At 46.9% G+C, this 13076-nt stretch overlaps 2 protein-coding genes across 10 annotated transcripts in view; one reads left to right on the top strand and one right to left on the bottom strand.

The window, feature by feature from the left end:
• Positions 1–5899: 5899 nt before the first annotated feature.
• LOC108244979 (E3 ubiquitin-protein ligase TRIM21-like) lies at positions 5900–7957 on the top strand. The gene has a single exon (XM_017431554.3). The coding sequence runs from the start codon at positions 5994–5996 to the stop codon at positions 7482–7484; it is 1491 nt and encodes a 496-aa protein (XP_017287043.1). The 5' UTR covers positions 5900–5993; the 3' UTR covers positions 7485–7957.
• A 1380-nt stretch (positions 7958–9337) lies between these two features.
• osbpl8 (oxysterol binding protein-like 8) overlaps positions 9338–13076 on the bottom strand; it is a 76196-nt gene continuing 72457 nt past the window's right edge. For all 9 annotated transcript variants that reach the window (XM_017431574.3, XM_017431570.3, XM_017431573.3 and 6 more), the window contains 2 exons: positions 12330–12435; positions 9338–12199 (listed from right to left, as the gene is read on the bottom strand). In XM_017431574.3, the coding sequence (XP_017287063.1) occupies positions 12070–12199; positions 12330–12435 (236 nt within the window). In that variant the 3' untranslated portion in view covers positions 9338–12069. The remainder of the gene's footprint in view (positions 12200–12329; positions 12436–13076) is intronic.

Genomic DNA, 13076 nt, shown 5'->3' with positions numbered 1-13076 from the left:
GTGGTGTGTTGTTGGAGCCAAACAAAGAAAATAAAGTTTGGTAAACAATGCAAACAAAAATAAAGGCCTAGCATTCCTGCTGCTGTTCATGCTGTCTCACTACGATTGCATCAAATTTTAGCTCAATATCTTTAGCTATTTAGGCATTTTCTGAGGTCAGCTGGCTGTGGCAGCCATCTTGACTTCAGTTGGTTGCACATCCAACGATTACTTCCTGCCTCTTGACGGCGGGTGACAGTGTAAACCGTCCCTTGCCTCTCTCTCTTCCTTGGCCCAGATGTGAGGAAGGCGCTGCTCTGATGGTCAGCTCTGTGTTGTTGGGGGCGCTGACGGTTACACACAAAGAAAAGAAAGTAAAAAGGCAGCTAATCGCCCCACTAATCCGGCTGTGAAAGAGAGCGGCTTGCTGCAGCAGTTCCTTTATGCTCCGCCGGTACCACAGCGCTGAGCCAGCATCCAGCAACGCTGCAAACACCAAGGATTACCTCATTTAAACCTGACAAATCCAGCTGCCAGGCTGACGTAACCCAGCCTCTTCATCACACTCAGGTGATAACGTGTAAAACACATCATATTAACAGCTGCAGGTCAGAAGGCCTCACAGCCAGCTTCTCACATCAGAACGTCGACGTTGTTCGCCTGAGCAAACAGCCAGGAACTAAACAAACGGTGTCATGAGACCTGCGTAGAAGCTCAACATTGGCTACTGTAGCGTTCTTTCACACCCGTATGTTGCTGCTCAGAAAGATTTGTTTTTTTCAGGCTTATAGGAGAAGTCTTTCTGCTGGGAGTTGGAGTAAACCTTCGGACTGATCCGAGACGCCGATCAGGCGAATCAGGCAACCAAATAACTGAAAACCTCCTCGCCTCATGTCTAAGGCTAAGTTCATTTCAGTCACATGTCTGTCCTTGTCTCTCTCCTGTCTTCTAACAGACGGTCGCCCATCCTGAGCCCGGTTCTGGTTCTGGTTCTGCTGGAGGCTTCTTCCTGTTAAATGGAGTCATTTCAAGATGGAAGATTGCGATAAAGTGAGGATTTGACACAGTTGGCTGGCTTCCTTAGACTGATAACTTTTACTCGTTGGCATTTAATGTCTGTTAATTTATTTTTGTACCGTGTCCTGAGATGAGTTTTACTGGTAACTGGTCCAATATAAAGAAACTGAATTGAATCTGAGTCCACACCTCCTGACTACAGGAAATAAAGAGCCTGGCCCCAGTCCGCCAGTATGTCTCCTGTACCATCCAACCGTACCTCGTGGACAAACCCAGATACCTGAGGCAAAGACTCAAAGACCAGGAGGGAGCAGACCCGGTGCACGCTGGAGGTCATGGCCTGAAGACGCCAACAGAACCACATCATCGGCGAGAAACAAAGACAAAACCCTGAGGCTCCTCAACCTGACACCCTCTACTTCTACAACTGTGCCTTGAGATCCTGTCCACGAATGCTTCAAACAGGAGACAAGGAGCAGCCCTGGAGGAGTCCAATCAGCACCGAGAACGACCTCGACAGCTTCTGCTTTGGTTCGAACCAAACTGCTGCACTACTCCACACACAGAGTGCCTTAGGGAACACGTCCAGAAGCCTTCTCCAAGGTTCCACAATCAATAAACTGTCCCAGGGAGGCTGAGAAGTGTGGGAAATGCACTCTCCGGTCTCCCTTTTTTAAAATAAAATAGGAAGCACCACCACAGTTCTGCCTCTCCACAGGCAGCCCCACAACGTCCAGAGCCTTCAGCCGTTTGAAATTCGTAAATAAAAGACACTGGATGTGGATGGACAGGATGGTTTCCCGGCCTCTCAAACAGTGACGGCTGCAGATAGGCACTGACTCCCCGTGACCCGAAATGGAGAAGCAGGTAAAGAAGATGGATGGACGGATGACAACACAGACAGGAATGTAGGTTAATCTCCTTTATTTTTCACAGAAATTTTTTCCTTTTTGTTTTTGCTGCTCATCATCTCTGCTGTTAACCATCATCTTGTTCCATTCCTTCCCGTGCACGTCTCTTGCCGTGCACGTTCCTTCATGTGCACATCTCTTCCTTTTTCACCTTTTTTCCCTTCAGCACCTGTTTTGTCTTGTTTTCTTTGCAACACCACTCCAATAATCTCGATCCTGTTTGTCCTTTCCTTGTCGCCTCCTCCTTCAGCACCCTGTAGCCTTGAAAGAACGGGGTCCTGTATCCTAGCAACAGTGACATCCCATCCATTCATTATCAGAATGAAACAAATTTAATATTTGGAAAAAATGAGGGAGGTTGTAGAAAAGAGACGACCTTCGGAGTAAAATAAACTTGTGTTGTCGGCAGTTTTTAGTTCCAAAAAACCTTTGAAGACATTTGATGGTTTTGAAGATCACAAAATGAATGAAACGTTTTAGATTATGTAGGAATCCCAGAAAAAGAAAAGTTTGAATGTTTCGAAGAACATTGCTCGATGAGTGTTCGATATGAGTGAAAGCGGCTCGTATCTCGTTTTGTGGGAAAATCAAAACGCTCCCAGACGAGACCGTAATGAACAAAGACAGATCGGGTTTCCAGGTCTGTTCCCGGGCAGAACTTTCACTTTGAGAAGGATTTATATTGTGTCACTTTATAACAGCTTCCAAAACAAAGAAAAGGTTACAAACAAAAACCAGTGGACTTGTTTGCAGCTGCAGACATTTTGCACTCGCAGCTTTTAGAAACCTATAATGGAGCTTTAGGCCTGATCCCCAATCAGTTTCACTCCAATCAGCATTCATGTGACCACAGAGACCCATCAGCGAGTCAGGCTAATAAGGACCCTAATGAGCCTCTATTGTTAGGAGAGCGAGTTTAATCTGCACCTGAATCCAGCTTCCAGAACATCTTCAGCTCCAGGACAGGAGTTTAGTAGGATTTACCATGAGTGAACGGTTGTTTGTCTCGTTTGTCTCTGTGTGTCCCTGTGATGGACTTGTGACCTGTCCAGGGTGTCCCCGCCTCTCGCACAGGGACTGCTGGGGACAGACAGCAGCTCCCCATGACCCGGAAAGGAGAAGCGGGTCAAGAAAATGGATGGATGTCCTGGATGACTGAGTTCTCATCAAGTTGGACTTCCTCTCCTGCATCCTCGCCTCGCTCTAAACGTCTTCCTGTTGTGAAGCTACCTCGTACGCCACGACCTGCCCAGGTACGATTCCCTCCGACGCCATCAGGAAGCATCTAGGACACAGGTGTCTAACTCCGCTCCTCCTTTCCCAACCACGTCCCATTGACTTCTTAACGAGTGCCTCGGTTCGACTTCCTGGAGTCAGTTCGCCGTCCAGTCTGCAAACATGGCTCAACCAGCGCTGTTGGCTTCCTGTCAGCTTCACTTCAATGTGCTAAAAATAAATCAAAATAAATCCCCCGTGTATGCGGTGGCTGACAGGTGGAAACACAAACCACCAACAAACTACCGACCCAATAAGACCTGAAAACCAAAAATAAATATCCTCTGTGAATGTTTTGATTTTTTTAACGTTGAACTGGACTAATAAAACACCGTCACCCAGTAAAACAAGTCGATATAAAGTTTTCATCACCTGGTCTCAAGACATGGAAGGCATTCAGAAAAAAACTGGTATTAATTAACAAATATAAAATGCTTTAAATTCAGATACTATTAGATGCATCTTATTTGTCCAGACTAATGAAACAATTCAACATTAACTCTTGGTCAGACGTTCTCATGACATGCAGGTTATTTTACTTTTGTTGGTTGGGTAATTTGTTGACGGTCCCTAAGAGAACCTCCGGGTTTAGGAGGATGGAGTTCATGAAGGTGAGCTGACCCACATCTGTCTGTCAGAACCGGGTCAAAGATCCAGCCTGGAGTCCCCCTGGTGGTCTGGTGGAGGGAGATCGCAGCTGAGTTTTTGGTATTTGGTTTGTTTTTACTTCTGTTTTCTGTGACTGCAGTGTTTTTCCTGTTGCATTTGTTGTTTTGTGTGTGTGTGTGTGTGTGTTTTGGAGTTTGCATCATTTAATAACATGTCCGGACATGTAAGTCGAAAATGTGAGAAGCAAGTTTGACCCTCAGCTCCTCGATCTAAAGCGGGGAGCTTCAACTAAAACATCAACAGTCAACATCGTTCAGCACATCCCCCGTCAGCACAACATGACTTTAACAGTTAGATAGTTGGATATCTGCAGTTTCATTCAGATCTGTCCAGCGGTTCCTGAGATATTTTGCTAACAGACACAAGAACACACGCACCTTCAGAGGTGGGGGACAGCCTGGCTTTTTGAAGTGATTGTTCCCTCGTTCCCTCGTCTTTAACTCGAGCTGAGGGGAAATCCTGCAGCGGTGATCGCTCCACATGTCAGCACTTGTCTATCGCTGGTTGGAAAAGAAAACATCGTCGCCTCGGGAGGGGGCATCTGCGCCGACACCAAGCTGAGGCCCGAGCAGAGAAATAAATAACATTCAGATTCTGTGAGGAATGACCCTCAGCTACTACCACACCAAATATTAGCTCAGTATCTGTAAATGTGACTGATTAGCTGAGGCAGCCATCTTGGATTGGGTTGGCTCTAAAAGTGAATCAGTTGTAGATGTACAACCAGTTTCATTAACATCCTTCCATTGGTTCATGAGATATTTTGCTAACAGACAGAGTTGATTCCAAATAGCTACTGGCGATACCTCAGCTACTACCACTCCAAACTTAAGGTCAATCTGTGAAAAAATGATTGAGTTATAACCATTTATGTGATCTTTAAACTGAGTTGGTTGTGGCAGCCATCTTAAATCGAGTTGACCCCAGAGGTTAATCAGTTGTAGATGATTACGATCTGCAAGTTTCATTAGAAACTGAACGGTGGTTCATGAGATATTTTGCTAACAGACGGATCAACAAATGCAAAAACACCATCGCCCTCCGAGTTCATTGTTCCATTTCCCGCCTGGTGAAGCAGATGCATGTTTTGTAATCTGACTCCTGAGGAGGCGGAGGCGGACAGGACCATTCAACAAACATTCCTCCAGTAAAACTCAACAAGTTTTCAGGAAACACATTTTGTCTTCGACTGAACGGAGCCGGGCAGGTGAGTCCAGCTCGAACCCACGACTTCAGCAGATTATTTCTCTGTAACTGGAAACGAAGGTTTGATATTTCTTTGGGAAACTCTAAAAGTGGAACTTTACACGATGCAGCTGAAAGATGAAACAGGAATAAATCAGCAGGAAGGTTTCTGCTCTGAAGCTCAAAGTTTAAAAGTTGGACCAGATAAAGTTTCATATTTTAGGATTTTACAACAGAATGTGATGATGTCACACAGGAACTTACAGGATCGTTACAAACCCAACTTTTTTTGTTCTTTAAGTCAGAGTTTATACATCAGACTGTCTTCTTCTTCTCTCTCTGCTGAAAGACTTGTGTGTTTTCCTCTAACTCCCCCCGGAGCGCACATCCAAGCCCCCATTGACTCCCACTCAATCTGAGCTCATACAGAAATTGAAGGTGTTGTGATGTGAAGGGCAGCTGCAGGTGAGGTAACTTGTTGTGAAATATCACTGCACCATTCCTGATTGTGTAACATTTTACAGTTTGCACAGCGAAGCCTCTCATGTGGGCCTGCTCCAGTTTTATTTTTCTGTATGTTTAGTTTGATGGCACAGATTTCAGCAAATTTTTTTAAATTCTCCATCCTGTGTCTCTCTTCGTATTTTTACCGTGTGCTGCTATAACAGCAACTCAAATCTCACAACCTCTGGTATGAGTGAAGAGACTCGGCTGCCAGCGCACACAGGATGCCACTCGCCTTCAAAATAAAAGCTCCGCAAAGAGAGTTTGGATTTGCGTCCACGGGCTGAGGGGTTTATAGTTGTCACCGTTTGTTTGAGGCTTAATTTCAACTCGTGAGAAATTCTTTATAAAAAGCTGATTTTATTCTGTTGCATTTCATCGTGAAACACTTGATCTGCTGTATAAATAAACTTAATTTGAACGAAGCTTATGTTTTGATTTTAGCGCGTAACCATGGCGACTGGCAGCAGCTTCCTGTCGGAGGATCGGTTCCGGTGCTCTGTGTGTCTGGACGTGTTCGCCGACCCGGTCACCGTCCCGTGCGGACAGTGGAGCGCCGGCGGCCGGCAGCAGTGGCCCGGGGGCCCGGAGCTCTTCGACTCGAGGCCGGCGCTGCGGGTCAACGCCTTCCTGTCAGACATGGCTGCTTACTTCAGGTCCTCAGCTGGCAGGAGCGCCGCCAGGACCCCTCCCAAGGATGTCCTCTGTGACGCCTGCGCTAAAAGCAAACAGAAGGCCGTGAAGTCCTCGCACCGCCGGACTCGCCTGGAGCCTCATCGGAGGACCGCCATGGAGACCCAGGTGTGCACGAAGCACGACAAACCCCTGGAGATGTTCTGCAGGACGGATCGGGCGCCCGTGTGTCTGTCCTGCGCCGCGTCCGACCACAGGAGACATCACGTCGTCCCTCTGATCGATGACTGGGACGGGAAGAGGAAGGAGCTGGACGTCCAACAGATGATCCAGGAGAGGCTGCTGAAGATCGAGCAGCTCAATCAGTCGCTGAAGGTCAGCAAGGAGGCCGCGGAGGGCGTGATGGCGGCCGCCGTGGAGGACTGCGCCGCCTTGATCAAGTCGTCCCGGAGGAACCTGGACCTGCTCATGGACGTGATCGAGCGCAAGCAGGAAGCGGCGGAGGCGCAAGCTGCCGGGTTCGTAAAGGAGCTGGAGGAGGAGATCTCCGAGCTGCTGAGGAGGAGCTTGGAGCTGAAGTCGCCGTCTCGAAGCGAGGACCGCCTCCAGCTACGACGAAACGTCCCAGCCAGGGACTGGACCAAGGCCCGGGTCCAGCCCTCCTGCGACGGGACCGTGAGGACAGCGGCGGCCGAGCTGGGGACGCTCCGCAGGCACATGGAGAAGCTGTGCGCCGACGTGGAAGTGTCCCGGGTGCGGCTGTACCAGGTGGACGTGACTCTGGACCGGGACACGGCGAACCCACACCTGGTCCTGTCGGAGGACAGGAAACGAGTCGGCTGTGGGGAAGCCGAGCAGTCTGTCCCCGACACGCCGCAGAGGCTGTCCTCTTTTGCCGTCCTGGGAGAGCAGGCCTTCTCCTCGGGAAGGTTTTATTACGAGGTTCAGGTTGGCGGGAAAACCAAATGGGAACTGGGAGTGGTCCGGGAGTCCATTAACAGGAAGGCCGAGAACACGATCTGCCCCGAGAACGGTTACTGGGTCGTGTGGCTGAGGAATGGACACTACAGAGCTCTTTCCGGACCTTCGGTCCCCCTCCACCTGAAGTCCAAACCCCAGAAGGTGGGGGTGTTTGTGGATCAGGACGAAGGTCTGGTTCGCTTCTACGATCCAGACGCTCCAGTCCTGATTTACTCGTTCGCCGGCTGCAAGTTCGGCGGGAAACTGCTCCCGTACTTCAGTCCCTGTCCGAGTGATGGCGGGAAAAACTCAACTCCTCTCATCATCTCCCCAATCAGCCGAACGCTGTAGAGCTTTCCGCCCTTCCACGGCGACTGTTCGGAGACCAGCTGAGTTGCAGTTTCAGCTCGGGGACATCCTGACGAGATACCGGCCTTAGCTCGAAGCTAACCAACCAAACCGCTTTGTGTGACTTCTTCTTGTTAGCAAAATATCTCAAGAACGAGTGCACAATTTATTGGAATTTGCAGAAAATAGTCATTGAATGTCTGTCTACAACTGATTAACCTGATCCAAGATGGCTGCCACAGCTAATGGACATTAGCCAACACAGAAACGGCTATAATTCGATGTGGTGGTAGGACCAGCTGAGGAGCACGAGGCCTCGGGGGAATCCATTTTACTTTTACGAAGTAAAATATCTGTAAAATAGGGAATGGTAGCTGTTGTAAAACCAGTAATACTGACAGTTAGTGCTGGGCGATATGGAAAAAATCCTACATCACTATATGGATAATTTTATATCACGATAACGATTTATATCACGATATACCCCAATTACGTACGTTGTCAGTTATTCTCTGAAAAATATGAAAAAATAATCTCATTTCTTACCTTTTTCAAGCTTTATTTCGAAGTGACATTTAACTGAACTTTCACAAATGAGATCTGCTGCATTTTAGTGCAGCAACATATATGTACCTGTTAGACGTAACAGTATCAAATGACAACAGACTCCATTATCTTCGGCCGGCTATAGTTCGGCCGCAAAATAGTTATTTTTTCTTCTTATATAAACTGAATGTATGCAAAGTGACAACACTAATACATTCGTCGTAGCCTACGTTATGAAATATTTACATGAATCATTGATACAATTATGATAGAAATGATAGAAGAAAATATATCACGATAGACACTTTTCTATTGTCCCCACGATATGTATCGTTATATCGCCCAGAACTACTGACAGGGATCATAAAAGTCATATACATATTAATAACCGTAAATAGAGAATCCCTGAAAAGGTTACACAAAAACAATGACCACCTGAGGAGGACCTGAGCAGATATTATGTTTAACTGTGGGACAGTAGCTCTCCACTGCCCTCTGCTGGTGGTCCAGCTTGGTCACACAAGACGTGCAAAGGTTTAATGTTTTTTCATTTTATTTTATTCCAGCTGTTTCATATGCTGAATCTTCAATATTCCCACAAAAGAAAAGGTTGGAACAAGCAAATGAGTAAGCCTTTCTGTCCAGGAGGACAACATTTCCTTCGGGGGAGTTTTATTCTGCTGTTATCATGTATAGGTTTAATTAAATACAGCTTTTTCAACAAATCTTAATCCTCTTTGCTGTTTATGCATAATGTAGCAGATCTTTAGTTGTCTTTTGTTGCCACCATCATCGTTTCGCTTCTTTCGGATGTTTTCTGCAGTCGAACCAGTTTCAGCCACTCGTATATCAGCCGTGTTCATCAGGGAGACGGTGCCATGACTCCTGGTGTTTGTAACTTTTATACTTTTTGAAATAAATAACTTGAAATACATTAAAATCTCTTCAGTTCCTTCAAAACATTCTGCTCTTAAATCTACTTCTTTTTTGTTTGTTCCTTTTAGCTAGCATGTTGCTAAATTTAGCTTTTAGCTACTAATGTTCTCGTTTTAGCCTTCAGCAATGGTTTTGTCAACTTTTAGCTACTTCTGCTGATTCACTAGTTTTCCTAATTTTATCTACTAGCTACAATGTTGCTAGTAGGTAAAATTAAATGTACAGATTCATTTTCGCCGAGTAATTTACTGTTTTTATCTTTTTAAAAATAATTTACAAAATAAGACCCCAAAGGAACATCCTCCAACAGTTATTCTTTTTCTTTAAAAATCACATTTTATATTTAGTCTTTATTTAAAAAGAATGCAAACAAATGAATCCAGAAAATCCTTTGTTTTTATTCTGTGTTACTTGTGACCGTAACCTTCCAGGAAGTTACAGTTGCCACGGCGATACAGTAAATATATTCAGTTACCTGAAAGAGGAAAACGGGGTTTTTATGTGTGAGAGGAGTGACAGTCCCCAAGGGATGCAGACAAAATAAGAGTGATCTAAAACTAGGAGCTGAAAAACCCACGTAGAAAAGAGGAATAAATAAAACATTTCACGGACGACAGAGATGTTTATTTCCCTCGAAGTTTGGCCTCGCTCCCTCCCTCTCTTCCCCGCGGCAGGAATCAGGAGCTCCAGAGGAGGCAGACTCAGGTCTAAGGCTTCATATGGCACGTCCCGTCTGAGCTCCGGACTCCGCCTCCCGCCCTCCTCGCCACCTCATCCGACTCCTGTCCGACTCTAGAAGGCACTGGTTTGGGCTCATTTCTCCACATTCTGACGGCGAGGCAATGAGGGAGGCCAGAAACAGAAAACACTCGGACCAGCGGGGTTCCCAGCGATGCTACACCGTGTCGGTCTCTGCTGACGGAGGAGGCAACTGAATGTGTAAACGTGGACAAGGCGAAGAGAAGAATCGGTGTGGAAGTGATGAGTCTGTTCCCCAGCTGGATATTTACACAGTGAACGGGGTTAACTTCTACTCTACACACCCAGTTTGGCTGGCTCTGAAGTACTAACAGCTCGATACGGTACGAGGAGCGAAGTAAAGTGTCTATTTTAGGCCCCGTCGGCCCGGCTCCAGAGTTTTCTGCTGGGTTTGTACCATCGGAGGCAGTTCAGGTTCGCCTGATCCTGGACAACACAAATATGGCTTTGCATTTATTGTGCCAGTAGCAGAGTCGTGCACAAGACGTACTCCAGGTGCGAATCGTTGCACGACTGAGTTTCTTCAGAATCCCAACATTACTGAAGCTGCGTCTGCACGCTGAGATGGTTAGTAACTGGAAACAGTACGAACCTCCCACTGCTGGAAGCTGAAACCAAACTTGGCCTTTTTTTGGACGCTGCCATGTTGGAATTCCGGAGTCAGAGTCTGCGCGTTAATACCAAAGCCCCGCCCACTTTCAATCAGTGGGACATACGCCTTTATATGCCTTAAATGACGAATTAAAAACTGCTGAAAGAACAAAAAACAAAAACATATCTGAACGTACAGAAGCACGTGTTATTATTGTGTTGTCACAAAATCGGAGGGGCGGGACTTAAAAGCTGTTCTGCAGCCGGCCACTCGGGGGCGCTCATCCTTTGGTCCCGTCTCCAGTTATAATATATGTTGTTAAAGAGGATGCTCTCGCCACCTGGTGGCATGGCACGGACATGTTTGTGGACTGGAAAACAGAAAAAAGGTCCACGTTAACAGCATATCATAAAAGAAAGAAGGAGGGACCTACTGGTGCGTTCTGTGAGTTCGGATGTTGGAAATCCTGAGATCCAAGGTGGAAAAATCAACTGGAAGTCAGATTCCTGACCAGCCCCGAGCTCGGCACCTAATCTGGCTGATGATGTGTGACGACCCTGTGATGAACTGATTTTATCTTCTGTCGGATGTCACACAGCACTGAGCCACCACTGATGGGGACGATGTTGCTATGGTGATTGGACGTTTTGCTGATGGCAGCTAGCCTGATCGTGGACGTAACGTGATAAAGTCGGGTCTGATCGAACGCAGAAAAACTTGTTTTTCTCTCCCCGGTTATTAAACAGGAAGTATTTCAGGATCAGGATAAAGTGACAGAGACAGAAATAAACACCAAAAAAAGAGAGTAAAATCAGCCAAACGTCAGTGGGCCACACTGACGGGTCATTAAAAATGTCCGCCGCGGCAAACCCAGCAGAAAAAGCTTTTGAACGCCATCTGGAGCCGAGCGGTCAGGGCCTGAGGCTCAAATGCGCTGGAGGAGAACTTTGCTCCAGTCAGGCAGTGAAGAAGAGTTTTTCAGCGAAGGTCACATGTTTCATTTCCCTGACTCACTTTTTAAAGCCAGTCTCCTGCTGATGACGTAATAAAAATAAAACCAGTTATTTTGATGCTTTTTTGTGCAGATTTAAGAGAAAAACAATCTAAGGTGTTAATTAGAGAGCAGTGCAATCACCTGGATGACGTTCTGATAAAACTGTTTCAGCGCATTTGTGCCTTGGAACTAAATGCTGTACAAAAAGCTACAGTCCTAACGCTCGTTTTTCTACATGCTACTGACACGGTGTTACGTTTGTACAAGAAATATAGCTTCCATTCCTTCGGTCATCTGGAGGTTTAGTCTTTGTTTTTGTTTCCTTCAGTCCAGAACTGATAGCAGACTTTCTGATCGTACAAAAATAAATAAATTGGACCACGTTCCCTCATCAAGTTTGCTTTTTGTTCCAAACAAAAACAAGCCAAGCAAAGATGAAAAGAATGATAAAAAAAGAAGCATTAAAATTAAAACTTATAGTTATGCGTTTCCATGTTGTGGTCCTCGTTTCCGTGTTAAAAAGGTTCCCTGTTGTTTGAGATGAAATGTCAGTTGGCGCCTCGAGGATCGAAGCAAAGAATTAGTCCCACCTGAATCCGCTTCTCTTCTTCTTCTGAAATCTGTGGATCTTCTCAGAGATCTGGAATGACCTGAAATAAAAGTCTGTTTCTGGGCGAAGCGTCTGCTCTTCATTGTTTGATGAAGACGGGAGGAGTCTGTGTGTGTGTGTGTCTGTGTGTGTGTGTGTCTGTGTGTCGCTGCTACTTGAAGATGTAGTTGATGAAAACCTGCAGGACAACAAGGAAAACGATGACGATGAAGTCCCGCTGCTGGAGGAAGGAGCTGCTTTCTGCTCGGCCCACGGCGCGGCTCCGCAGCACCACGATGCTCCTGAAACACAGACGTCATCCCGTCAGCGCCGCGGCGTGAGACGGGGCAGGACCGCCGCGGCGTGGGACGGGGCAGGACCGCCGCGGCGTGGGACGGGGCAGGACCGCCGCGGCGTGGGACGGACTCTCACCTGTTTATGTCCTCCTGCGTCTGCTTGATGGAGTCGATGGCACTTTGAAGCTCGCTGAGGTCGGCGCCTTTCTTCCTCAGCCGGCTGTTGTGTTTGCTTTTGTGTCCTGCAGGGAGGACAGGGAGTGTCTCAGTAAAGGGTTGGGCATCGAGTCCCAAGAATAACAATCTGATTCTTCAGTTTTTAAGAAGAAGCAGCAGGAAGTGTGCAGCATCATTCAAGCCCTCTTTAAAACTCTGTTTCAACTTGTGACAAAAGTACAAACTTCAATCTTTACAGCAGTTTGGAAACAGTGTCGACAGGCTGAGTAAAACCAGAGTGATGATAAATACTTCACACCACGTCTCATCGTGTTTGAGGCGCGTTAGAGCGAGAGGTATCTGTCAGAAACGGCGAGAGCAGGAATGAGTGATGAGGTCAGGGTGTAGTTTGTTTTTCCTGTTCAGCTAAGTCAGATTTAGTGGAGCTGCTTCTGTTTGAGCTTCAGACCCAGAGGTCATGACCTCAGCCGAGCACCGCGCTGCAGCCAGAATCAGGTGAGGAAAACTGGAAAACACGTCTCAGACCCAGAGGTCATGACCTCAGCCGAGCACCACGCTGCAGCCAGAATCAGGTGAGGAAAACTGGAAAACACGTCTCAGACCCAGAGGTCATGACCTCAGCCGAGCACCGCGCTGCAGCCGGAATCAGGTGAGGAAAACTGGAAAACACGTCTCAGACCCAGAGGTCATGACCTCAGCCGAGCAC

This window comes from Kryptolebias marmoratus, linkage group LG1, assembly GCF_001649575.2.
Source record: "Kryptolebias marmoratus isolate JLee-2015 linkage group LG1, ASM164957v2, whole genome shotgun sequence".
NCBI classification, from domain to species: domain Eukaryota; kingdom Metazoa; phylum Chordata; class Actinopteri; order Cyprinodontiformes; family Rivulidae; genus Kryptolebias; species Kryptolebias marmoratus.
The sequence above is the reverse complement of the archived record's forward strand: the minus strand, read 5'-3'. Positions and strand labels throughout refer to the sequence as shown.